At 39.5% G+C, this 27,758-nt stretch overlaps 1 protein-coding gene across 1 annotated transcript in view; it reads right to left on the bottom strand.

Moving 5' to 3' along the window:
* Window positions 1–812: 812 nt before the first annotated feature.
* Window positions 813–27,758, bottom strand: part of CKAP2L (cytoskeleton associated protein 2-like) — a 45,473-nt gene continuing 18,527 nt past the window's right edge. Inside the window, exons 4-9 of the mRNA XM_006903142.1 lie at window positions 25,333–26,546; window positions 22,587–22,794; window positions 11,268–11,423; window positions 10,352–10,415; window positions 7,399–7,567; window positions 813–1,038 (exon numbers count right to left, since the gene is read on the bottom strand). Coding sequence (XP_006903204.1) covers window positions 813–1,038; window positions 7,399–7,567; window positions 10,352–10,415; window positions 11,268–11,423; window positions 22,587–22,794; window positions 25,333–26,546 — 2,037 coding nt within the window. The remainder of the gene's footprint in view (window positions 1,039–7,398; window positions 7,568–10,351; window positions 10,416–11,267; window positions 11,424–22,586; window positions 22,795–25,332; window positions 26,547–27,758) is intronic.

Here is a 27,758-nt window from a genome sequence, read left to right as displayed (position 1 = left end):
GATAGTTGGCCAGGAGGAAGGAAAAACAATTCCTGGAGAGGGAACTGGACCTATACTTCCATCTCAGGTTATGTCTCCTCGGACACAGCAAGGGACTGAGAGGAAGCAGTGAGCATCTCTTCCTCACCTCTCGTCTCTGCCCCTTTTGTTGTTGCCTGAAGCATAACTGAGTCTGAAGAATAAATATATGAAAGCTAGCTTGTGATGGTCACCCTGCTCATGCTCACCACAGTTATGTTTGGATGGATTTGGGATTTTCTCTCATTAGAAGAAACCTAGCACAGAAATGACAAGAACTGTAGCTCACCCACAGGGTTATTGTGATGGCAAGTCAAATGACACACATGGAAAAGTAACTGCTCTAGAATTAAGCTATCTGCAAAATCAGAGCATTTAACTAGATGGCCTGGTATGTCCCATACAGCTTGACATATAATTGCAAGCTAAAGGTCACATTTTCCATGTTGTAAAAACTTGCTTTCTTTGCTAAGGTAAATACAGAAGTGAAATGTATGTGGCACCATCTTTCTGATATAAAGATGAATTATACTGGGATTAAAGTAGGTGAATTAAATGCAAATTTCACCACAACTGTGGAGTAAATTAGCTACTAGTCAATAGTTTGAAATTTATATAAGCTATAGTAAACTGCAGTTAAGGCCAGTGAATCACTTTCAAAGCCCTGAGAGTCTGTAACCTGCCATGCATCCAGGATGCCTGTTACCCATGTTTTTCCAGGTAACTCAAGCATGGGCAATTTTCTCATGGAAGTCTTGGAAACGCCAGACACTCCTTTTAAAAGTTTCAAGAAATTAGGATTCCAGAACCTTGAAGCCTAGCGTTACAGGCAAAGCCTCATTTCTGCGGAAGATGAAGCATTCTGTCTCTTCTACTTCCAACAGTTCATCGAGGGAAGCCACTACTAAGTCATGCTCCTGTAGCATTTTTGGATAGCGGGACGCAGCATGTTCGATCCTCCCCGAACGCCGGACAGGGGTGATGAGCTTCGTGTCCTGCACTTCTGGCATTCCAATTAGCCTGAGAGTGAGAAACAGCAAGGAAATCAATGAGAACCTTTTTTTTTTTTTTTAACTTTAAAAAAATATTTTATTAATTTTAATGAAGATTTACAGAGATTTTGGATTTCCATTCATTCATTGTTGCACTTTTAAAGCCTTGGAAATTCTATTTATTACTTTTCCTTATTCTAAAATGAAACAAGACCAACATTTCCTATAACTTGACAGATATGACAGTGGAGGTGTGTCTAGGCCAGTTCTAATCTGGAGGTGGCTCTTCTGCAGTTCTGGAATTGGGAATGTCTGCAGCACTTTAAAGGTGGAAGCATGTGGAGTCACTGTAGGAAGCATGGTTTTTATTTGATACTAGCTCTTTGGTAGTTACTCTTTATTTGTTCCATAGACTTTAAAAAGAGTTGAAGGGTTATGAATTAACTGGACCTATCACCAAATGTAACTGGATTAATGAATTCTAAACTTTGTTCTAGTTTTGACAGTTAAACTATCCAAAAAATACATTTACGATATTGGACCAAGTCACAGATTCAAAGAGGAACAAATGTGACATTGTCTTTCACTCTTTATAACAGGAAGCAGGAGAAGTGCAGAAACCTCTCCATAGAGTGAGTCAGGCTTGTGCATCACAAAACCACTGATTCTATTAGCCAGAGCACAGCAAGCAAGGATGTCTGCTAAAAATCGCTCATAACAAATTTTAGAGCCAGTAAGAGGAGATTTTTGGGTCACAAGTTTGCATCCATGCATGTGAAATGGTGCTGACTGTGGTGGAGGAATGATGTGTCTGGGACAGGATGCTAGGTCTGGAGTAGGCCTAGCTGTGCTTTCCAGGGCATGCAAATTCATAGTCCTGGGACTCTTGTTTGGAATTCTCTTTTCAAGATCATGAACAGAGAGTGACAATTAACATTTTAGAGAATGACTTGGCTATCCTGACACAGCTTCTAATTAGTTTGGTGTTTTCCTTTGACAATTTCCAATTTTCTTAGGTACATACTTTGTATATTCTGTGTTCTAATTTTTTTTAATATTACTCTGATTTATTTACAAAGTTTGAATACATTGTTTTTCCACAAAAGATCCTTCCCATTTCCTTTACTCTACCCACTCATTGAATTGTGCAACCCTAGAATTAACACCCTCCCCCCATCCTCACCCCTCTATTTTCTACCCTCTCCCCTGCCTTGGATCCTTCAGACTCATTCTATAATAATGGTTGCATACAATATTCTAATCTTCTAAAAATTAAATCCATGTGTTCATCAGAAAATTTTCCCAACAAGGCTAAAAGAAAACCTACTGATGGAACAAACATTTGGCAATACCATCTCAGACAAGAGTCTCATAAAGAAAGTTTGTAGAATACTCCTGGGCCTCTACAAGAAAGAGTTTGATAACCCAATTACAAAATGGGCAAAAGACATAGAAAGAATTTTCACAGAGGAAGATGTCCAAATGACCGACAGACATATTAAGAAATGTTCCAAATCACTGGCAATAAGAGAGATGAAAATAAAAACCACAATGAGATACCATCTCACTCCAGTAGTAGTGGCAAAGGTTATTAGGACAGCAAGTAATAAATGTTGGAGAGGATGTGGTGAGATAGAAACTCTTACATTGTTGGTGGGATTGTACAATGGTACAACCACTCTGGAAGGTAGTTTGGTGCTTCCTCAAAAAGCTAAACATAGAAATTCCATGTGACCCAGCTATTCCACTGCTTGGAATATACCTCCAGAAAATGAGAACTGAGGCTCAAATGGAAACTTGTACACCAATGTTCATAGCTATATCATTCACCATCACAAGAATATGGAAACAGCCCAGATGTCCAACCACAAACAAATGGATTGAGAAATTGTGGTACTTTCATACAAGAGAATATTACGCAGCACACAGGAGCAATCACTTTGTAAATTACTACCTAACTTGGGAGGGACTGGAGAGCATTATGCTGAGTGAACTAACTCAGTCCCACAAGGACAAATACCATGTTCTAGTTATTAATGGATGTTTGTTTCTACTCATTTTTTAATGCCTTCCAATGTAAGAGGATTTATTTCCAGTACTATATCTAACAATGTTCCTCTGTTATATGTATGTTTTTTGAAGGTCTCTTATTTCTGAAATAGATGGTCATTTTTGAAAAATGAAATGGAACGCATAAAGATCAACATCCTAGGCATTAGTGAGCTGAGATGGCTGGTACTGGCCACTCTGAATCAGACAATCACATTTTTTATTATTCCTAGCATAACAAATTGAGGAAGAATGATGTTACAGTCAAAAAGAACATTTAAAGATCTATCCTGAAGTTCAACACTGTAACAGGATACGATCCATATGCATATAAGGAAGTTCTGTTCATACAACTATTATTTAAATATAAAAATAAACCAGTAAAGCCAAAGATGAAGAAATTGAGGACTTCTACCAAGATGTTGCTAGAAGCTGTTCCTGCGGAAGGGATATCCTACTTGGAAAGATGGAGTATCAAGCAAAAGAGGAGGGGGAAACGGCCAACAAGATGGACTGACATCGTGACTGCTGCAGTAGGCTCAAGTGTATCAGAGATGGTGAGGATGACATAGGACACGATTTAATCTGTTGGTCATAGGGTCACTATGAGTTGTACTTGACACAGCAGCACCCAACAACCACCACCACCAACTATAAAAGTCTAAAATTGATTGAACATACAATAATAATAATTGGTGACTAGAAGGCAAAAGTTGGAAGCCAAGGAGTTGTAAATTAGAGACATGGTGACAGAAATGTGGTTGGAGGTTGAATGATAGAATTTTGTACAATTACTGATTTATTCATTACAAACCTTTTTTAAAAAAAAATCCATAAAAGGCGACTATACACATGGACCTCACCTGAATCACAGGAATCAGACTGACAACGTCAGTCTATGGAGAAGCTCAATTATCAGCAGTCCAAACAAGGCCACAATGCAACACCCTAAATCAGGCCACAACTCTGATTTCATATAGTATTTTCTCTGGGGTGTGGCCTATATTACTTATTTTTCCTTAATGAGATAAAAGGAAAGAGAAGTAAACAGAGAGAAAGAACCTACCACCACCAGCAAAGAGGAGACAGAAGCAGAACATATCCTTTGCATCCAGGGTTCTTTCTCTGGAAAACCGCTAGACTCATGGGAAGACTGATGCCCAGACACATGGAGATCCTCAAGAACACTGAGCCAATAGATGGTGAAAGGGGAAAAGGACTTTCTCCTAGAATTGACACAAGGAGAGAGCCCTTTCCTAGAGCGGACACTCTGAATTCACATTGTGAGAAAAGAAATTTATGTCTGTTGTTATGTGCTGTCGAGTTACCTACCATGCATAGTGACCCTATGTAGAACAGCTCTGAAGCCTGCCCTGTCCTGAGCCAGTATTACTGTCCTACCCTCACTATCCCAGATTGTGTCAATCTATCTCATCCAGGGCTGTCTTCTCCTGCGCTATTATCTCCTCCCTTCCAAGCACGATGTCCTTTTCCAAGGACCAGTCACTCCTGGCCATGTGAACAAAGTATGTGAGATGGACTTTCAAAGTCCTAGCCAAAGAGAAAAAAACAAACAAACCAACCAAAAACAAACAAACAAAAAACAAAACAAAAACCCCCAAAACCAAAACCAAACAACAGTGACCCTGGAGGACATTATGCTGAGTGAAGTATCTCAGTCACAAAAGGACAAATACTGCATGGTGCCACTGTTGTAAAACAGGACTGACACTGGGGCTGGGCGGAGACTCAGAAAGATGGGATAAATAATGTATACTGCACTGAAACAGATGAGGGAGAAAACTATTTAAAAGGGATAAGGGTTTAGGTGTTTTTGTCATGACAGGAGTCTAGTGCAAAGGCTGCATAGTGTAGTGGATGTGGGGGGAGGGATTGTAAAATAATGAAAGAATTTTTCTTTTACTTTTCTAAGAGGGTAGTGTACTCGGGGGAAGGGTTGGGAGGAGAGAAAAGTGCAACAATGAAAGAATGGAGATGAGATCCAAAGTCTGTGTAAATTTTCATTGAAATTAATAATAAATAAAATAAAAAAAAAACACCCACAAAGCAAAAAACCCAAACAACAAACAAAACAAGGTGAGGGCTGACTTTGGGACAGATCATCAAATACTAATGTGCAAGTTCAAATTGAAGCTGAAGAAAATTAAGTCCACAAGTACCAAATATGACCTTGAGTCTATCCCACTTGACTTTAAAAACCATCTCAAGAATAGAGTTGATGCACTGAGCACTAATGATTGAAGGCCAGATGAGAGTGGGAGGACATGGTCCTTACAAAGGTCATTACAAAGACTGAAGAGGAAAATGAAGATCAAAATGGACATCAGATGAGATTCTGAAAACTGCACTAGAAAGCTGAGAGGTCAAAACAAAGGGAAGAAATGCTGAAATAGAGATGAAACAGAAGATTTCAAAGGGTAGCTCTAGAAGACAAAACAAACAAAGTATTATAACAAAATGTGCAAAGAGCGCTTTTAGAAAAGCAAAAGGGAATGACATTCTAGGCCTTTTTCAAGCTGAAAGAACAAGCTTGAAGCTGCCAATACTGAAGGATTCTAGGGGCACAATACTGAAGAATACAGGAAGCATCAAAAGGAGATAGAAGGAGTACACAGAGACACTGTATCAAAAAGAACTGGTTGATAGTGAATTATTTTAGGAAACATTTGATCAAGAACCAATGGGTAATGAAGGAAAAAGTTCAAGTTGCATTGAAGGCACTGGCAAAAAATAAGGTCTAAGGAATTGATGGGATACCAATTGACATGTTTCATCAAACAGATGCAGCCATGGATGTACTCACTAGTCTGTGCCAAGAAATTTGGAGGAAAACTACCTGACCAACTGACTGGAAGAGATCCTTATTTGTTCCCATGCGCAAGAAAGGTGATCCAACAGAATGTAGAAATTACTGAATATCACATTCAAATAAAATCTTCTGAAGATTATTTTTTTTAAAATGGGTAGAACTGTACATTAACAGAGAACTGCCAGAATTCAGATAAAGAACTTGGATTCAGAAGAGGAGGACTTGGAATTCTGATTATTAGATGGATCCAGAAACGTGCTTATTTTATTGACTATGCAAAGGCATTTGTGTGGATCATAAATTACAGATAATATTGTGAAGAATGGGAATCTCAGAGCACTTAGTTGTGCTCATGTGAAATCTCTACTTAGACTAAGAAGCACAACCATGCTTTGCTGAAAGAGGACTTGAAACTCCTGCAGAAGTTCAAAGACTATGGTCTTCACTTTTCCAATATCAAGAAGACAGAAGTCCTCACCGCTAGCCTAATATGCAACGAAATGATAGATGGAGAAAAGACTGACATTATCAAGAATCTCATTTTACTTGAATCCACAATCAACACCCATGGTAACAGCAGTCAAGAAATTAAAACATGTGTTGCCTTGGGAAAATCTGCTGTTAAGATCTCCAAAGTGCAAAAGAGCAAAGATGTCAGTTCAATGACTAAAGTTTTTTAAATTACTTCTTTTGCATCTAAATGTTGGATAACAGAACAATTATGATGTTGGAAAAGGGTACGTGGACTGTCAAAAGAACAAACAATTTCTCTTGGAGGAAGTGTTCCTTACAAGCAAGTATGGTGAGACTTCATCTCACATGCTTTGGGCATGTTGTCAGGAGGGGCCAGCCCTGGGAAAATCAAGCTGGGGAAGGTGGAGGATCAGGGAAAGAGGAAGACCCTCAACAAGCTGGATTGGCAAAGTGACTAATTGGACTGGAGCACAGCAGACATCATGAGGAGGGGGCTGCTTAAAGGGTCACTATGAGTTGCAGTCAATCTAGTGACATCCAATAGCAATAATAACAGTTAAGTGCCTTAAATTTATAAAAATGCCAAGTGATTCTGGTATTATGAGCAGTCTTTGACGGTGTACCTGCTTGCTCTCCCTATTTATAGAGGGCTACTCTGAACCCCTTCTCTCTCATAGTTGCAGGGGCTGCCCCTTTAACCTGCCCTCTTGTGTGTCAGTTTTGGCAGGAAAAAGTAGAGAGGAACTGCAAGTACAGGACAGCAGAGGGCGAAGAGAGACTGAGTCTCAGAGGGAGGGTAAATCCACTGTCAGCACTCCTCACTAGGAATACCTTCCTGACTGCAAACAGGGGTGGGGGCATGTGTGTGCAGGAAAGGGAAACTCTCTTCACTGTAAGTTCCTTTCCCTCACTCCAAAGACAGATTAGATGACAAAGTACAGTAACTGTTGTTACTCTGGGTCTGTGGAGGGGAAACTGAGAACTGGCCTTGGATTAGACCCACAAACACAAAGCACCCTTTTTGGGTCTGCTTACCTAGGAATGGGGTTAATTTGTAATTTGATGCCCGGATGGGTATCCTGGCCTTCCTTGGTTACTTGGGGTATTGCTGTAACTTGTACCCCCTCTTCCGGTGAAAGAGAAGATTCTTCTGATTCCATCTTTTTGATCAGCTCTTCAGCAATGAAAGGGTCAGAGGTAATTCCTGCATGCAATGTTAAGAAGGAAAAGTGAGGCATGAGAGTTGAATATTTAAACTGAAAGTAAATAAAGTGAAAGAGTAACACATAGAATGATTTCTAGTGATGCTAACAAATTTTATCAAGGAAGGAGAGTGAGTGATTTTACCTGGGACTCACAGCTCATTTTCCTTCCAAGCTTGGTAGCAGTGCCCTGCTATGGAAAGCTAGCTCTTGTAACCAGTACTCAAGAGAGTTTTGAGACCTCTTTGCCACCTGAGAACATTCCTTGACACCTTTGTAATGTTCAGACACATCCTCAATGTCTGTTCACATTTGACAGAGCTTCTTTATGTCACTGGTCTTGTATTCATCACACCATTTGGGATCCCTGAAGTTGACACACTCAACCTCTCGACCCTTCTCCACACCAGGGACAACCACATGGCCATCATCTTGGACAGTGGATGAAAAAAGTGTGGTCTTCACACAGTTAGTGTGACAGCTCGACAGTAAGGATCAGCATGAAAGGAAGGACACCAGAAGTAGGCAGACACTGCAGCCAGAGGCTGAGACCCAGAGAGGTCACTAGAACCAACAAGAAATGAAAGCATGAGCCTCTTTTTTTATCCCTTTGATGAGCTGTAATTCCAAAGGATTAGTTGCTCCTCTTAATTTTTTTACTTATTTTTAAAAAACCCTGTGGTGTGGGTGTGGATGAGTTCACAGAGCGAGTATGTTTCCCACCCTATAGATCACAGGCACTTTGTTTTGTGCCCCTGATTGCAGTGCACACCATATATTATCCCTTGTCCCACCTTTACTGTTGCCGTTCCTCTCACTCACCTACTCTTTTCAGGAAGTTCAAGCAAATCTTAAAGGAAAAGGATCTGTCATTCTTGGATGATAAAAGGAATAGATTTCATTTTCCAAGAGTAGCTTGAGTTGTGTTTTGTTTTGCTTTTAAACTCACATGCAATATTACAAGCAATTATAATGTGTTGTTCATGGTGTTGGAACAGTATTTCCCAGAGGCAAGTACTCTGAATGATGTAGTTGTTGTTAGGTGCCGTCGAGTCAAGTACAACTCATAGTGACCCTCTGAACAAAAGATCTGAACATTGTCCCATCCTGTGCCATCCTCACACTTTCTGACGCACAAGAGCCCATTGTGGCAGTCACTGTATCAATCCAGCCGGTTGAGGGTCTTCCTTTCCTTCGCTGGCCCTCCACTCTCCCAACATCATGTCCTTCTCCAAGGAATAGCACCTCCTAACCAGTATGTCCAAATTATGTAAGGTGAAGCCTCATCATTCTTGCCTCCAAAGAACACTCTGGCTGTACCCTCTCCAAGACATATCTGTTCATTCTCTTGGCTGTCCACGGGATGTTCAGTGCTCTTATCTAACATCAAAGGCGTCAATTCTTTTTCTGTCATCCTTATTCGTTTTAAGGTGTCTTGGATGCATAGCTAGTAATTGGAAATACTATGGTCTGAATCAGGTATACCTTAGTCCTCAAACTTACATCACCACTCCTCAATAGTTTGGAAAGGTCCCTAACTGCAGATTTTCCCAGTGCAGTGCGTCTCCTTATTTTCTTACTGCTGGTACCACAGGTGTTAATTGTGGATCCAAGCAAGATGAAGCTTTGACAGTTTCAATCTCCTCTCCAGCCATCATGATGCTGCCTATTGGTCTAGGAATGAGAACCTTTGTATTCCTGACATTGAGATGAAATCCATACTGAAGGCTGCATTCCTTGATCTTCTGCAACAAGTGCTTCAAGTCCTCACATTTAGTAAGCAAGGCTGTGTCATCTGCATAATGCAGTTTATTGGTGAGTCTCCCTCCAATCCTGATGCTACACTTCTCCTCAAAGCCCAGCTTTTCAGATAATTTTCTCAGTATACAGACTGAACAGGTATGGAGAGAGAATACAACCCTGACACACTCTCTTCCCAATTCCAAACCATGCAGTGCTCCCCTGCTCTGTTCGCACAACAGCCTCCTGATCCAGGTATAGGTTCTGCATAAGCACCATCAAGTGTTCTGGGATTCCCATTCTTCTCAATGTCAGCCACAACTTGTCATAATCCACACTGTCAAATGCCTTAGCATAGTCAATAAAGCTCAAATAAACATTCTTCTGGTATTCCTTATTTTCAGCCAGGATCCATCTGACATCAGCAGTGATACCCTTGGTGCTACGGCCTCTTCTAAGTTCTGCTTGAACTTCTGGCAGTTCCTTATCTATGTTCTGTTCCAGCTGGTTTTGAATGAGCTTCAGCAGTATTTTGTTTGCATGTGATATCAATAATATTGTTCGATAATTTTCACATTCAGTTGGATCAACTTTCTTGGGAATGGGAACAAATATGGGCCTCTTCCAATCCATAAGCAATGACAGGAACTCCTATCAATGACAGGAATAGCTAACTAATCAACAGTCTCCCACTGCCTATTCTTAATGAGATAATATGAATATAAATATGTTACTGAGTTTGCTTTGACTAAGTTTCATATAACTTAAAGAGTTTCCATTTTACCTTACTTTCTCCTGAGAAAGAGCTACCTGTCTTTTCCCAAATAGGATTTCAGAGAAATAAGTCACTCTAGTCTAGGCTACGCCAGTGCAAACCACCCTCACTCAAGCACAGGGTGCTCTAATAAACAGAGGACAGTGGTTGTAAAGAGCAGCCCCACCCCGTCTCCACCCCCAAATATGTAGGGATTTCTAATCTTTCCATTTTCCTTGAATGAGTCTTACAGAGCTAGAAGGGACAAATTTCAATACAAAAATAGCAGTACCTTCTGATTTCCTATTTTGGTCTTGTAAAATATTAATAACAACTTCCCGCAACTCTAGGATAGGCTGGAAGAAAATACATAAACAATATTATAGAAAAAAATGAGCTAAGGAGCTTTAACAACAAAGTACTTTCTTCTTATAAAAAAAGTTTCCTTTTTTATCTCCTATTTAGCTATAAATAACATTTAAAATATTTCAAATTTATAACTTCATGGGAAAATAAGATGTGGGTTATTTCATGAAAAGATGTGTTTATGGAATGTTTTTGATACAAAATTTCTCTAAACCAAATTTTATTTTCTTAGTTATTTGCATTGATCATATTTAAGATGCATTACTGTGGAAAGATTTTGATTCAAAGATGTAAAGTTAGCCAAACAGAAAATATATTTTTAGTTAAGTTTCAGTGTGATTTTTGTTTTTATTATGGAAGTCATATAACATGTAAGAAAAATGAGAAGTATGTGAACTTAGAAAAGGGAACCATGCAAAATTTCAGCATACAAACAAAACTTTTGTTAGTATTTCGAGCAATTCCTCCTTCAATCTTTCCTTCTTTTTTTTTTTTTTTAAGTAAGATAGCAACCTATATTAAAACAAACAAAACCTTTATAGAAAAGCAATTTCTGGAAAAATTATTTGAGTTTCCTCTTTAAAATGTGACCCATGCTATGAATCATGACATAATGAAGGAAACTGTACTTCTGTACCATAGAACACTATTTAAACACACAAACACCACACACCCCCAACACACCCAGCTACGGGGAAAAAAAAGAATATTACATTTGGGATACTGCTATAAATAATGGGTTAAACTGGCAAGAACACATTATATAATCACAATACTGCAAATTATAGAGAACCAACACAAAACAATTTTCAAGAAGTTGCCCACCCAAGACAGATACTCACCCCTGCCCCATTTTTAATGGCCTCTTCATATAACCCGATAATATCAAAGGTGCCTTTCTGGGCCAGCAACTTTGCTTTACAGATCCAGAACTTAGCAAATTTTTCAGCCTCAGGAATACTGGACAATATGGTAAACACTTCATTAGAAAACACACCCTGGGAAAAAAATGCCCAGAGGCAAGGATTACGGTCTCATTATTTTGTTTATATCTCTTAATATCATAGCAGATGTGCAGAAACCAATCTGATAATGAATTTTTTAACTCTTAAAAATTTCAACATTACTGATATTTACATACAATAGAACATATCCATTTTAATTAACATTTCAATAAGTTTGTACAAGTGATAATGAAATTTACATGAGAATAGAAAACGTCTATCATAGCTGAAAGCAAAAGGATATATGTTCTACTTTTTTATTTGTACAAAGAGTTTCTGTCACAATAGGACAAATATCATCTAAGACTACTAATATAAAAATATATAATAACTATTAAGATAGGTGAAAGGAAAGATAGAATGAATAGATGGACAGTGTGAATATTGTCACTCATATCGTCTAAGACTACTGTTACAAAAATATATAATACCTATTAAGATAGGTGAAAGGAAAGATAGTATGAATAGATGGACAGTGTGAATATTGTCACTCATGTTATGGAACAAAATGTGCAAGAATGATTGAAAAAAACAACGCTTTGTAAACTTCCACTAAAATCACCATAAAAAAAAAAATCAACATTACTGATGTAGGGAGTTCTAGAGAACTAGTAGTAACAAGCTGTGCTGTAATCCCGAAGGCATTGGTTAGAGATTAGAAGGCACTGGCTGTCCCGTGGGAGAAAGACAGGCATTCTCTTCCTGTGTGATTAAGGGCCTCTAAAAACCTGCTGGAAGATTAGCAATGTGTTGGTTCCTACACCATGGTACCAAATAGCAACAACTTGTGTATAGTTTACACACAATAAAACACTCTTTCAATGAGTTTGTACAATGATTATGAAATAAGGCCAAACAGAAAAATGTATATCATAAACATGGTTAATCAGTTTAGACAGTGGGATGAATCAAGAGAATTGGGATCTACCACGCTCAAGCACTAGCACATGCAACTAAGCAGCATCTTCAACATCTCCCAAGACAGAAGAGAAACATGGTAACTCAAAGTCAACAATCAACAATATTTAAGAAAACGAACATTACTGTATAAGACTCAATAAACAGAATAAACACTGGAACAAAAAGATGAGGCAAAGATGATTGCATTTTAAGAGTACTCTAGTGGAAATTATCTAACAATATCATTGATATCACATGTAAGCATTATTTTGCTGAAGATTATCCAAAAACGACTGGAACAGCACATTAGCAGAGAACTGCCAGAAGTCCAAGCAGGTTTAGAAGGGGTCATGGTACTAGGGGTATTGTAGCTAATGTTAGATGGATCTTTGCTGAAAGCAGGGAGGAAGGTCCATCTGTGTTTCATTAAGTAAAGGTATTTCACTGTATAGACTATAACAAACTGTGGCTGACTCTGAGAAGAATGGGAATCCCACAACACTTGATTGTGCTAATGTGAAACCTATACTTGGACCAAGAGGCAGTTGTCAGAACAGAGCAAGGAAACACTGCATGGTTCAAAACTGAGAAAGGTGTACACCAGGGATGTGTCTTATCTCCACACCTTTTCAACTTATATGCAGAACAGATTATCTGGGAGGCTGGGCTGTATGAGGAGAAGTATGCCATCGGGATTGGTGGAAGATCTATCAACAATCTGCGTTATACAGATGATACAACCCTGCTTACGGAAACTGAGGAGGACCTGAAGCGCTTGCTGCAGAGGGTCAAGGACTGCAGTCTTCAATATGGTTTGAGGCACAATATCAAGAAGACAAAGATTCTTACCATTGGACCAATTGGCAGCATCAGTATGGATAGCGAAGAGATTGAGATTGCTCACAGCTTTAGTTTGCTTGGCTCCACAGTCAACACTCTTGGCACCATCAGCCAGGAAATGAAAAGAAAAATTGTGATGAAAAGTCTCCAAAGTACTGAAGAGCAATGGTGTCACTCTGGAGACTAAGGTGCGCCGGATACAGGCCATCAGTTTGCAATCACTTGCTATGCATCAGAGAGCTGGACATTGACTAGGGAGGATAGAAGGAGAATTGATGCCTTTCGTTGAGCTTTGGTGTTGGAGAAGAGTATTGAATGTACCATGGATTGCTAAGAAAACAAACAGGTTAACCCTGGAGAGGGTTAAACCAGGCTGCTCCTTGGAGGCAAGGATTCTGAGTCTTCATCTGACATACTTTGGACATGTTACAAGGAGGGAATAGTCCTTGGAGAAGGATGCCATGCTTAAGAAGGTGGAGGGACAGTGCAGGAGGGGAAGAACCTGTATGAGGATTGAGTCAGTGACTGGGGAAATCAGGGTGGGTGTGCCGGAGATGGTGCAATTGGCACAGGACAGAGCTGGGTTTAGGGCTGCTGTGCATAAGGCCACTATGAGTTGCAAGTGACTCGATGGCACATAACAACAAAAACAACTAGTCAGTATCTTTGCAGTGATGGCCGTGATTATTGCTCCCAAAAGGCTAGAATGGGCTGCTATTGCAAAGGAGCTAGAATGGGTATTCCTGAAAAATCAATCAGCGAGCTGAATATTCAGTGGAAGAATTCTCTCAGAGCCAACATCGTTCTCAAGGGAGAGAGATAAAGGCATTCCCTTTAAGAACAGGAACTAGAGGCAAGGATGCCCACTCTCCCCTCTCTCATTCAACACTGTATTGGAAGTCTTAGCGAGAGCAATAAGACAAGAGAAGGAAATAAGAGGTATCCAAATTGGCAAAGAGGAGTTAAAATTATCTCTCTATGCAGATGATATGATAGTATATCTGGAAAACCCTGAACACTCAGAAGGAAAACTATTGGACATAATTGACCAATTCAGCAAAGTAGCAGGATACAAGATCAACATACAAAAATCAGCTGGATTTCTCTACAGTGACAAAGAAAATACAGAGCCTGAACTAAGAAAAACAATACCCTTCACAATAGCGAATCACAAGATTAAATATTTGGGAGCAAATCTAACTAGAAGCACAAAGGATCTATTAAAAGAAAATTACAAAACATTACTACAAGAAACAAAAAGAGACCTGGAGAAGTGGAAGAATATCCCTTGCTCATGGATAGAAAGACTCAATAGTGTGAAAATGGCAATACTACCAAAGGCAATTTACATGTTCAATGCAATCCCAATAAAAATACCAATCCCATTCTTCAAGGAGATGGAAAAGGTAATATCCCATTTTATTTGGAATGGAAAGAAGCCCCGAATAAGCAAAGCACTACTTAAAAATAGCAAAAAGGTAGGAGGCATCTCACTCCCTGATTTCAAATCCTACCACACATGGTGGTTAAGACAGCATGGTACTGGTACAATGACAGACACATAGATCAATGGAATAGAATTGAGAACCCAAAAATCAGCCCATTTACATATGGTCAACTGATTTTTGACAAGGAAATGAAATCAGTTAAGTGGTGAAACGACAGCATTTTTAACAAATGGTTCTGGCAAAATTGGAAAAATATCTGCAGAAGACTCAAGCAAGATCCACACCTCACTCCATATACAAAAACCAACTCAAGGTGGATCATGGACCTAGGACTAAAACCAAGGACTATAAACTTCATTAAAGAAAAGCTTGGAAGAATTCTAGTAGTCCTAATCCAGAACATAAATAGTCTTCCAAGTATCCTGAAAAATCTACAACCAGGAGAAGATAAAATAGATGAATGGGACCTTCTAAGAATCAAATCTTTACGCACATCCAAAAACTTCTCCAACAGGGTAAAACGGGAAGCCACAGACTGGGAAAAAGTATTTGGTAATAACATATCAGATAAGGGACTTATATCTAGAATTTATAAAATACTTGAGCGCCACAACAAGGTAAATAATCCAATAGAAAAATGGGCACAGAATATAAACAGACACTTCACCAAAGATGACATTCAGATGGCTAACAAGCACATGAAGAAATGTTCAAAATCCCTAGCTCTAAGAGATGCAAATCAAAACAACTATGAGATATCATCTCATCAGTCAGAATAGCAAAATTTAACAAAACAGCCAGCAATAAATGCTGGCAAAGTTGTGGAGAAACTGAAACCCTTATTCACTGTTGGTGGGAGTGTAAAATGGTGCAACCACTGTGGAAGGCTGTATGGCACTTTCTCAAAAAGTTGCAAATAAAAAAAAAAAGTTTGACCCAGCAATTCCACTACTGGGAATATATCCCAAAGAGACCATAACTGACATCCACACAGATATATGCACACCCATGTTTATTGCAGCTCTGTTCACAATAGCAAGGAGTTGGAAACAACCCAGGTGCCCATCATCAAATGAATGGATAGAGAAGCTGCTGCATTGAAAAACAAAACTCATGCAATATTATTCAAAATGGGTGAGCCTGGAGGACATTATGCTGAGTGAAATATCTCTGATGCAAAAGGACAAATATTGCATGGTGCCACTGTTGTAAAATGGGACTGATGTCAGGGTTGGGGTAAGACTGAGAAAAACTGGATAAATTGTGTATATTGCACTGAAACAGATGAGGGAGTGAATAATTTAAAAGTGCTGTATCGCAAGAGTCCACAATTAAGGTTGCATAGTAGAATGTACTTGGGGTGGTGGGAGGGGTGCGGGGGGATTGTGTACTAGGGAAGGAGTGTTTCTTTTACTTTTGAAAGAGAGGAGCGAATTGGGAGGGGGGAGGGATGGGCGGGGAGAGAAGTACAGCAATGAATGAAATTCTATACTTTCTTTTTGGAATAAAGAAAACTGGATCAAATACAGACATGGGGGAAATGGAAATGAATTCATATAAATTATAAAAGGAAATGGTGAACATGACTTTAAACATGAGTAGTTTCTGGTTGTTATCTGAGTCAACTATGACTCATAGCGATCCTCTGAACAACACGTCTGAATCCTGTCCTATCTTGAGCCAATCTCACTGCCTCTGACACACCTGACCCCATTGCCAGTCAGTGTGTCAATCCATCTCATCCATCTTCCTTTCCTGTGTTAACCCTCCACTCTTTTAAGCATGATGGCCTTCCCTAAAGATTGGTCTCTCCTGGCAACGTGTTCAAAATATGTGGGATAGAGGTTCATAATCCTTGCCTCCAAGGAGTAACCGTTTTACTTTCTCCTAGATAGACTTGTTTGTTCTCTTGGCAGTCTATAGTATGTTCAATACTCTTCTCTAGCACCACTCTCAAATGCATCAATTCTGTAATCCTTAGTAGCTCTCATAGGCATAGGCAGTAATGTTGCACCTCAGTCTCTAGACTAAGATCACTGCTCCTCAGCACTCTGGAGAAATCCCTGACAGCAGACTTTCCCCAAAGCAAATCAACTTTTTGTTGTTGTTTCTGTTCTCCGTGCCCTTTATTTTTTTAAAATAAAATGCTTATTTTATATTGGTTTACTTACAAAGCTCATATACATTGTTTTTCACACTGGATCTTTCCCATTTCCATTTTCTACCCCTCCCTCCACCCATCAAATTGTGTGACACTGTGATTTCCTCCCTGCCCATACTCATCTCTCTGCTCCTACCCTCCTCCTTGAATCCTCATGTACATTTTACTAGTTATCTATTTCTACAATAATGGTCTTATACAGTGTTTGTCTTTATGGGACTGAGTTAGTTCACTTAGCATAATATTCTCCAGGCTCTCCCAAGTTAGGTAGTGATTTTCAAAGTCATTGCTCCTGCATTCTGTGTAGTAGTCCATCATGTGAATGTACCACAATTCCTCAATCCATTCACTTGTGGTTGGACTTCTGGGCTGTTTCCATGCAACTTGACTTCTAATTTCTTGACTGATGGTGCAAGAAATAGACACAATAAAAATGTACAAGCTAAATGAAACTCATTTTTGTTGAAGTCAAAGCCATTGGTGTGGAGGTGAAACTGAATCATAGTTGACCTTCTTTGGTAGTATCGGGATGGATGACTCTGATCTCTGCTAATTCCACAAAGGGCAACAATCCTCATCAATAACATCCACAGTACAAAAGTAATTTCTGTAAATTTCTACTAATTCTAACACCAATCTTAACTGTTCTACTGGGTCCAAAATCTGTTGCAATAGTCCACACAGAACAGTCCTCAAGATTATACGGGAGGTAAACAGGAAGTCAAGAGAGCTTCTGAAGTGCACTCAGAGACCCTTCAGCCTTGCAGCTTTAGACCAGTGTTACAAAGCTCTCTTAGTCTTTCCAATTATGGTGTCTTCTGTCAGATTCTCCAGCAAGCTTAGCTAAAGGATCTAGGTTATCGTTCTGTAGAGTAGCATTATTAGGTTAGTTCTATCTCACATCAGGTCTCTGGTTTTCGGCTGTAGCTGCTATTGCTCTCTAGCAGGTCTGGCTGGCACCACAAGAATCTGTGGCCCCACTGGGAGAATGCTGCATTCTTAGTTTCTTCTTTGTTGGTCGGAAGATTCTCTATTTCTGCTGCTGAATCTGCTCATTCAATGGAGAGACTAACCAGTTATCTGTGTGAACAAACTAACACACCCTATTTTCATGTCCTTGCCCATCCAGGAGGCAAAGTCAATTAATGGGTAGGAAAGGCACTTAGAACAATAAACCTTTGATACCACAGTGGGTTTCTGAAACAGTTTATCACATGAGAGGAGATTACTCATCCTTCTCCTTGGGGCAGTTAGTTGATGCAAACCATGTACCTTTGGTTTGGCAGTACAATTTCTTTACCATGATGGCATGAGGGCTTCCAACCAAAATTCACTTAAGAAAATTTAAATTGGCATTTAAAGAAAGAAGTTTCAGATTTGATTGAAAAAATGCAACTTCATATAAAGTCAGAGTAAAATGTAAATGTATAAAAAATATTAGACAAATGTTACTAACAACCAAATGTAAGTATGGAGTGATTAATATCAGATAAAACAGAAGTCAAAGCAAGCTATTAAGTTTTATTGTAACTAACAACATAATTATGAAAAGGATGAACTTCTGCTACTAACTAACAGTGAAAAATGACCAGAAATCCAGAAAAACAAAGCATAAACCAACCATACATTCAGAAATTAAATCCTATTTTTTTCTAAAATAATTGTTGTGTTAAAGAACTAAAAAAATTTCAAAATGTCTAGGAATGAATGATAATGAGAACATATGCCAGTTATTAAGTTCTTGTCTCTGTTCCAGTCTTGTCTTTTCTGCTGTGATGCTGAAGCAAGAACTTGGCAAGTCACAGCCAATGACGCACTTGAGGGAGAGTACAGGGCTGGAGAAAGGGCATCCTCCTTCTTGTGGGCATGTGTCACTCTAGCAGTGGCCCTTGGACCTGGCAGCAGCAGCTGACTCTAGCCTCTGCCTTTTATCCTGTCATTCCAAGAATCCGTCTCACCATGTCCCATGAGTCATGCACATCATCTGGACATCAATCTTTCCTCAAGGTCTGTGTCCCATCTTTACAGGGCTCTTCCTAGGTACCAGCATCGGATGCCTATGGTATCAGCATCTGCCAGGCAGTAAGCCTTTCTCAGTATGAGAGTCTCATTGCCCCAAGAAATTGTCTCTCCTAGTTTCTGACACTTCCAATTTCTTTTTGTTCCCTCAGGTCCTCTTTTGCTTTGTCAGCCCTGTATATAGCAGACGATGTCACTTGTGTATCCCTATTCTAATTCCTCCACCATTTTTGTATATATAGGCTGGCAGTTAGATTGTCCTTATTTTCAGAGTCAGAAGCAAAGTCCCTGGGAATGAGTGTCCCCTAGAGCAGTCATTCAGCAATGACTATGGAAGTGTTGATACCAAGCTCCATTTCCTTTGACCAGCATGACACTGAAGGTATAGCTCCCCTGTGGATGTGAAGAAGTTATTCTCTATGGGCTTTGCTTGGGATTGTACCCTGCTTGGCCTCTTTGCCTTTCTGCTCCCATATCCCCACCATGCCCCTAGTTTTCCCTGGGAACTTCTTCCTATTACTTTCAAACAAATCCTAGTCTCAGCCTGTGCTTTTTGTGTAAGATGTTACATAAGCAATTCCCACATTACATTCTTTTTCTTGAAATGCCAGATGTGGTTTTGATTTTTTAACTTGATCTTGATGGATTAAAAAACCCCAACAACAATATTATTCAAAACAGTTATATGACAAAGCAAAATTATTAGCAAATTTGCAACATTAAGTATATTTATCTAAAAAAAAAAGACTGACATCATTTGCATGACAACAGTCCAGAGTAACAGCTGCATAGTAAAATGGATTAGGGCAGGGGGTAGGGGTGAGGGGGTGGGATTGTACAATGAAAGAATTTTTTTTTCAAAGAGAAAAGTGAACCGGGGGTGGGGGGAGGTGGGCAGGGAGGAAAATGTGCAACAATGAATGAATGGAAATCCAAGTTCTCTATAAACTTTCATTAAAATCTCAATTAAAAAAACAAAAAAGATTGACATAAATGATCTAAGCTTTCAATGAAAAAAAATAGCTATAAGAATAATAACCCCAAAGTACAGATATTAAAATAAGAGAAAGACAATTGATAAAACCCCAATGATGAACCTTTTAAAATAATAACAAACAATTTTTTTGGCAAAACTGATTTAACAAGAAGACACACAAATAAATGATCCAAAAGAGATCACTGTAGAAGATCCTGGGTAAAAATGTGACAAAGCAAAAAAAGCATAAAAATGATCAGGATTAATGGTACAAATAGAGATTGGTGGAACAGTGGAACTCCTCAGTCTATGGTCCTTAATTACTCTTTGAACCTGGAACAAAATTCACCCTCATGCTTCAACTTTGAGCTAACAACAGAGAGGCCTATAAGGTGACCAGTATCATTAGGGAAGTTACTCACTCTCTAATCACATAAGCTAGTATTTGCCCAAATGAAAACCTATTTGGTGAGTAATTCTTTCTTAAAATGCTATGTGATTTCGTCCCTTTTGATTTTCTGATTCCAGCTCTTTCCATATTTCATTATAATACTTCACTTTGTCTTTCTGAGCTACCCTTTGAAATCTGTTCAACTTCCTGCTTTCTTCCCCTTTGCTTTGTCTTTTCAGCACTCTAGTGCAATATTCAGTTTCTTCTGACATCTAACTCCATCTTTCCTTTCACTGTCTTTGTAATAACCTCTTACATTCTTCCTGGATGACACTCTTGATATCCTCCCACAGCTCATCTGGTCTTTGCTCATTAGTGTTCAAAGCCTCATATCTGTTCCTGATAGATGTTGTTGTTGTTATGTGCCATCGAGTCGCTTGTGACTCATAGTGACCCTATGTACAACCGCCCTAAACTCTGTTCTGTTCTGTGCCAATCACACTGTCTCTGACACTCCCATCTCGATTATCCCAGTCACTGAATCAATCCACCTCATAGAGGGCCTTCCCCTCCTGCGCTGTCCCTCCACCCTCCCAAACATGATGTCCTTCTCCAAGGACCGGTCTCTCCTCACAACATGTCCAAAGTATGTTAGATGGAGCCTCAGAATCCTTGCCTCCAAGGAGCCACCCAGTTTAACCCTTTCCAGGATGAATATGTTTGTTTTCCTAGCAGTCCATGGTATTCTCAATACTCTTCTCCAGCACCACAGCTCAAAGGCATCAATTCTCTTTCTATCCTCCTTGGTCATTGTCCAACTCTCTGATGCATAACAAGTGATTGCGAAGACCATGGCCTGTATCAGATGCACCTTAGTCTCCAGAGAGACACCAATGCTCTTCAGTACTTTGGAGAGGTCCCTAACAGCAGACTTTCCCATGGCAATGCGCCTTTTTATTTCCTGGCTACTAGTGCCAAGAGTGTTGACTGTGGAGCCAAGCAAACTAAAGCTGTGTACAATCTCAATCTCTTCACCATCCATCCTGATGTTGCCAATTGGTCCAGTGGTGAGAATCTTTGTCTTCTTGACATTGAGCCTCAATCCATATTGTAGGCTGCAGTCCTTGACCCTCTGCAGCAGGTGCTTCAGGTCCTCTTCAGTTTCAGCAAGCAGGGTTGTGTCATCTGCATAACGCAGATTGTTAATAAATCGTCCACCAATCTTGACCCCACATTTCTCCTCATAGAGCCCAGCCTCCCGGATAATCTGTTCTGCATATAGGTTGAAAAGGTATGGAGATAGGATGCATCCCTGGCATATGCCCTTCCCAATTTTGAACCATACAGTGTTCCCTTGCTCTGTTCTGATGACTGCCTCCTGGTCCAAGTATAGGTTTCGTATTAGCATGATCAAGTGTTCTGGGATTCCCATTCTTCTCAGAGTCAGCCACAGTTTGTTCTGATCCACACAGTCAAATGCCTTTGCATAGTCAATGAAACATAGGTAGACATTCTTCTGGTTTTCTCTGCTTTCAGCTAAGATCCATCTAACATCAGCTACAATATCCCTAGTACCACGACCCCTTCTAAACCCAGCCTGGACTTATGGTATTTCTCTGCTGATGTGCTGTTCCAGACACTTTTTAAATTCAGATGTGATAGACTCAAGGTCAAATTTTGGTTCCTGTGGATTAGATTTAACCTTCTTTACATTCAGTTTGAACTTGCATAGAAATGGTTGATTGTTCTACACTCAGCACCTGGCCTAGTTTGCACCGCTTCTCCAACATTAATTTCAGCATGCTCGACTCCACAACCAACACTCTTGGCACTAGCAATCAGGAAATCAAAAAACAAATTGCACTGGGGAAGTCTGCTGTCAGGGTTCTCTCCACAGTGTTATAGAGTAAAAATATCTAGGGACTAAGGTGCACTTGATTCAGGCCATGGTCTTTTTAATCATCTGCTATGCAACTGAAGAATGCGCAATGAATAAGGATGATAGAAGATCAATATCTTTGAGCTGTGGTGCTGAAGAAGAGTGCTAAGTGTCCCATGGATTGTCAAAAGAACAAACACATATCTTAAACAAAGCACAGCCAGAGGCTCCTTGGAGGCAAGATGGTGAAATTCATCCTACGTATTTTGGCATGTTGTTAGGAAAGGGTATCCTGCTGGGAAAGGTAGAGGGTCAGTGAAAGAGAGGAAGACCCTCACTGAGACGGACCGATACAATGGCTGAAGCAATGGGTTCAAGTATATCAGAGAGGATGAGGATGGCAGAGGATAGGACAGGGTTCAGATCTGTTGTTCAAAGAATTGCTATGAGCTGTAATCAATGGGACCTAACAACACATCTTATTTAAGAAACTCATTTAAAGGATCCTGAGACAATGCTCTAGGGTTTATCTTCCTTACTCACCTCTTCAATGAGCTGTAGACATTCTGTCAGAGTATTGTTAATTTTATTGGACAGTTCAAGTTGGGCATTCCTTTCTTCCTCTTCTTTTTCAATGCTCTTCCAGAAGGAAACATTCATTTTCTCTATTACTTTTTTTTGGGCTTTCAGTACCATAGGAGGCCGTTTATAGACTTTCCCCTTAGCTTTCTTCCATTCTTCCAGTTGTTTCCTGTAATGCAATTGAAGAGGTCAGAGGTTAGTTTTTACACAGTCAAGTTTCTCAGGCATATGACATGCATAAACTGAATAAAACTAAAGAAATTTCACTACAGGAAAAGTTAGAAGAAAAGAATTTAAAAGCAATTTATAAATGGATAATGGCAGCTCTGGGTTGTCCTACCCTTTCAAAGGCTGGTGCCACAGGGATCGCTAGGAGTGCAGATGGTTTGTGTTTCAAATTCTTTAACTTTACATTTATTCTTCCCTCTTATTTTCTGGATCTATTCATTTCACCTGCATGCTACCTCAGACACCTTAAGACATATTCTTTCTGTGATCACTCAGTATTCCATACCTCCCATCATAAATTTACTATCAGTTACTTACCAGACTTACTAAGCACACATTCTCCTCTTTATAGGGTCTTGGTCATTCAAAGTGGCCAATTTACCCAAGTCCTTAGCCCTTTCTTGACTACACAACTCCCTTTCTTCTGTAAGGACTTGGTTGCTGGTGTTGCCAATTCTAGATCTCTACTGTTAACATTCTAGATGGCCTATAGAGCACTGCTGGGAGGCACCAAGGCATGTTGAACATAGAGGCTTTCTAAAGAACAACTACATATTGGTGACTCACAAATATACCATCTAGATCTCTCCTTAGAGTCCTGAGCTTCATAAAATATGGTAGTTTGCTGACATCTCCATGCACTTAAAAAACTGGAAATTGCCTTTGAGTAGATACTTTCCTATCCCCTTCATCTGACCCAACTGTACAGAGAATTACTTTTACCTCTAAATCATCCTAGTTCAAGTTACTATCATCTTCTGTCTTAAATGCTGCAGCTTTCTACCACAAACCCTCGCTTCCACTATAAACTATTATCAAATTTACTCTTTGCACAGTAGCTAGGGTGATGTTTAAAATGTAAAGTAGATCATGTCACTGCAAGGCACTTTCCATCACTCTTGGAATAAAACACAAATGTTTTCCATTGCTGTAAAGCCCAGTGCAGTTTGGCTCCTGTTCACTTACCAAAGCCTATCATACCACTTGGGGTCAGTTTCAAGCATTATGTACTATATCACTAACCCACAGACACCTGAGATCCTGATTTCTATCATCTAACCCTTCTATTCTCTCCTTTTCTATGTCAGTTTACCTTCCATATGCTGGCCCTCTCAAACTCATGGAGGCTTCCTGTTCCTTCTCCCCTGAAAATGTTTCATTTAACCACTGGTTGACTTGACAAAAGGCTATCATCTCCCTATTTCCTGTCTCTGTAAATCACTACTCTGGCACTTACTTTCCTGCCCTGTCCTAGCTCTGCACACTATTTCTTTGTTCTTTTACACACTACTTCTTGAGTGAAGAGCTGTGTATGTCTACAAACCCAAGTTCACACACACCTGTTCTGTCAATAAAAAAACAAGCTGTTTGCAACATGGCACTCAGGGCACTCTGGTGGCCTAGTAGTAAAGAGGTGTGTTGCTAACCCAAAGGCATGCAGTTCAAATTTACCAGTCATCCACAAAAGACAGGATCAAGTCAGACAAGTCGTACCTGATATATTTGCATCATATCCATGACTATATATGCATGTGCATCTATCTGTGTGTGTCTCCATATTTGTGTTATATCTATTAATAGATGTGTGTATGTATATAACTATTTATCTTCATATTTACATCTTACTTATTTTTGGTTTTTTCACCCTTGCTTTTCAGGACTGTAATGGTTTGAACTGTGTTGTCTTAAAATATATCTACTTGGACAGCTATGATTCTCAGTATTATGCAATTATCCTACTATATATTGCAAATCCTAACCTCTGAGGTAACTAAGGGATTGGACACCCATTGCATGTTCCACTGCTAAGGAAATGGTTCCATCTTCTGTGGTTAACAACCACCAGCTGCTCCTCAGAAAGATGGGCAGTCAGCCTCCTGTTAAGATTTATAGCCTCAGAAAGCTGACAGAGGGTCGCTATGAGTGGGCACTGACTCAACAGTGAGCTTGTTGTTCTTTGAATCATGTAATCAGTCCACACGATGTGATCAGTCAGTTGTATGGGGATTATGGTGGGACACAACACCCTTAATTAGCTCAAAGCTCTGATCTGATGGAAGGGGGTTTCTCTGGTATATGCCTGTATAACTTTCTGTCTTACAAGAAATAAAAGGAGCAAGAGAGGCAGACCTCAATACCACCAAGAAAAGCCAAGAGAGGAGAGGTTTCTGGATTCCGGTTCTGATGCCAGAAACTCGTACAGCCAGGAGACAAACAGAACATCTTTTCCAAGGGCCAGCACGCTGAGTTTGGATTTCTAGTTTCCTTTATTTATTCTGCTAGAACTAATTTCTGCTTTTTAAAGCCAGGTACTTGTGGTATCTGTAAATAGGAGCTGGTGAGTAGATTCTGACTCATAGTAACTACTTGTGTTTTATGCCTATAAATCTTTACAGACTATTTTTTGACCAAACATTTTTGGTGATAATTTACTAATAATTTTTAATTGTAAGATAATTTTAGAATCAAAGTCACATACCTTCGGTCCTCTACTGCCTTCTTGTTAATATCCGAGTTAGACTGGGCCCCATTTGGGACTCTTCTACTCATGGTGGGGCCAACAGTCCGAGTCTTGGGAGCTGTCTTATTCAGAAAATGGTTTTGAGAAAGAGCCTTTTTCAATTTAGAGTCCAAAGTTTGAGCTTTTTGTTGGAAGTTGTTGTTCTCATTGGTCCCATTTGTTCTTATGTGAGATATCCTTGGAATTACTGAATTTGGATTGCCAGCATTCACTTGAGGTCTCTGGCATATGGCTTTTGAATTTTGCCTAACACATGGTGCCCAGGATCTAAAAGGTGTCACAAACTTGTGGTCTTGCTTAATGTTTGGATGTCTGCTGTTAATTTCTCCCTGAACCAAAGTGGTATTGGTCTGGGGTTTGGCATGTTTAGTATTTTGTTCATGAACAGCTTGTGACTGTAATGTAGATTTACCAGGTCTCTCACATTTATCCCTGTTGACCTTTATATCCTGACCCTTGGTTGTTGGTTTCTTTGATGCAAGAGTCCTACTGTGGGTCTTAAATTGAGAGGGAACTATCCTTGGAGGTTTGTCTCCCAGTCTTGTAAGATCTGTTCCTTTACTGAGCTGTTGTGATTTTATTGGTAGATCTTTGATTTGTGTTTTTCCAAAATACTGTTTATTAGCTCTATCTTTCAGAATAACACTGTTCCTAAAAATTTTGCTCAGGGTCTGTTTAGGAGCCAGGCTGCTATTGTCTAGGTTAAGAGAATTAGTCTTCCCCTTACTAACAGTGCAAAATTCAGGAGCTGGCTTCCTCTCAGAGTCTGATAAGGTTGGGGGCAAGTTCTCTTTGTTTATTTCCTCTACTAAGTAATCCAAGGTTTCATTTTCAACCTGTGCATTCTCCTCAGAGTCTTTACCTTTAGACTTTTTGTGCACTGCTACCTGCTTCCTTGTTATTTTCAATACTCGTCTGTGAAGCGACCCAACAGTTTTTTTTGATGGTTCTCTCACAGTGGATGATCCCGTTTTGAGCTGCTGCTGACTTCTGCTGGGAGGCTTACAATTTAGGTTAGAGGAAACACACTCTGAAGTTCTGCTGAGAACTTTTGATGCCTCCACCTTTGGTTTCTGGGTCCTAGTGACACCGACAGGTCTAGGCTGGAGTGGCCTTGTAGTTTTGACAGGAACAGAAACATGGTTGTTACTATCCTTTTTAGGTCTAGTAGTCTGTAAAAACAAAGGTAAACATTTAAATTCATAATAACAGTCAATTTAGAACAATAATTCAGTTTTAAAAATAATAATAAAAATCCTGTTTAAACATATGCTAGAAAAAAGACGCTCAGGTGACCTAATGGGTAAGGAACTGTGCTACCAAACCCAAAGGCAGGTGGTATGAATCCATGAGCAGCTCTGCAATAGAAAGATAGGGTCAGCTACAGGTGGGTTCTGACTCAATAGCACATAGCAACAACAAGAAAAAAATTATTAAATTAGATTCTACGTGAAATACCCAAAGTTCAATCCTGAAGACAGTAACAATAATGCCACTAATAGTTATTTTTAAACACTAATTATTTTTATTATGAAAAAGATATGTAACAAATCATCTGACATTTGAAAGACTGGTAACAATTAGTTGATTTTTGTAACTTGAGTTTCTATCAGAAATGTGTCAGACTCTTTTAGCTCAGTAAGATTAAGCACAGGTGCAGTGAATATTAAAAAAACTACTGCTTAAAAGTGAAATTTCTCAATTGGATAAATACTTGTTGACTGCTCATTATGTCCCAATAAGTGTCCTCCCAGGGACTTTGGAGAGTGATCAATATCTAATAAGCTTATGTTAGGGTCCCTTCTCAAGAAATTCCTCCTACTACTTTGTACTGCTGCCCTATATAAAAAAAGACCAAAAAAACCTCCACTGCCGTGGAGGGTTGTAGTGTCATTCAAATTCTCGGCCTTGTTCCTAGGACTAATATGAGAAGACCTATGGTGGTAGATGCTATGAAACCTGAGATACTTCAGAACAGCTTTCAACAAACAAATAACACTTCAGACAAAACTTGGTCATATTTGTGAAGTATTCTAAGCTATTAACAGGCAAATGATTGTCACGTGATATAATTTTCTATAAGAAAGATAGAGTTAGGTTAACTTGCCTGATAACTTGGCAGGTGGGGTAAAATTGATGTGGGAAGTAACAGGAGCAAGCCACTGTGGGTTTCAGTGCATCCACAGTAATTTTCTACAAAGGCGAATTTGGCAGATGTTTGTAGAATATACGATTGCAGGTGCAGGGAAAATTGTGGAAGTGTCATATTTTCGGCTGTAGTATTTCTATGTTGTTGTTATGTGCCGTCGAGTCGTTTCCGACTCATAGCGACCCTATGCACAACAGCCCTAAACCCTGCTCTATCCTGCCCCAACCGCACCGCC

Source organism: Elephantulus edwardii, unplaced genomic scaffold (genome assembly GCF_000299155.1).
Source record: "Elephantulus edwardii isolate Elephantulus edwardi_28Jun2011 unplaced genomic scaffold, EleEdw1.0 scaffold00519, whole genome shotgun sequence".
NCBI classification, from domain to species: Eukaryota; Metazoa; Chordata; class Mammalia; order Macroscelidea; family Macroscelididae; genus Elephantulus; species Elephantulus edwardii.
This window is presented reverse-complemented; position numbering and strand designations above follow the sequence as displayed.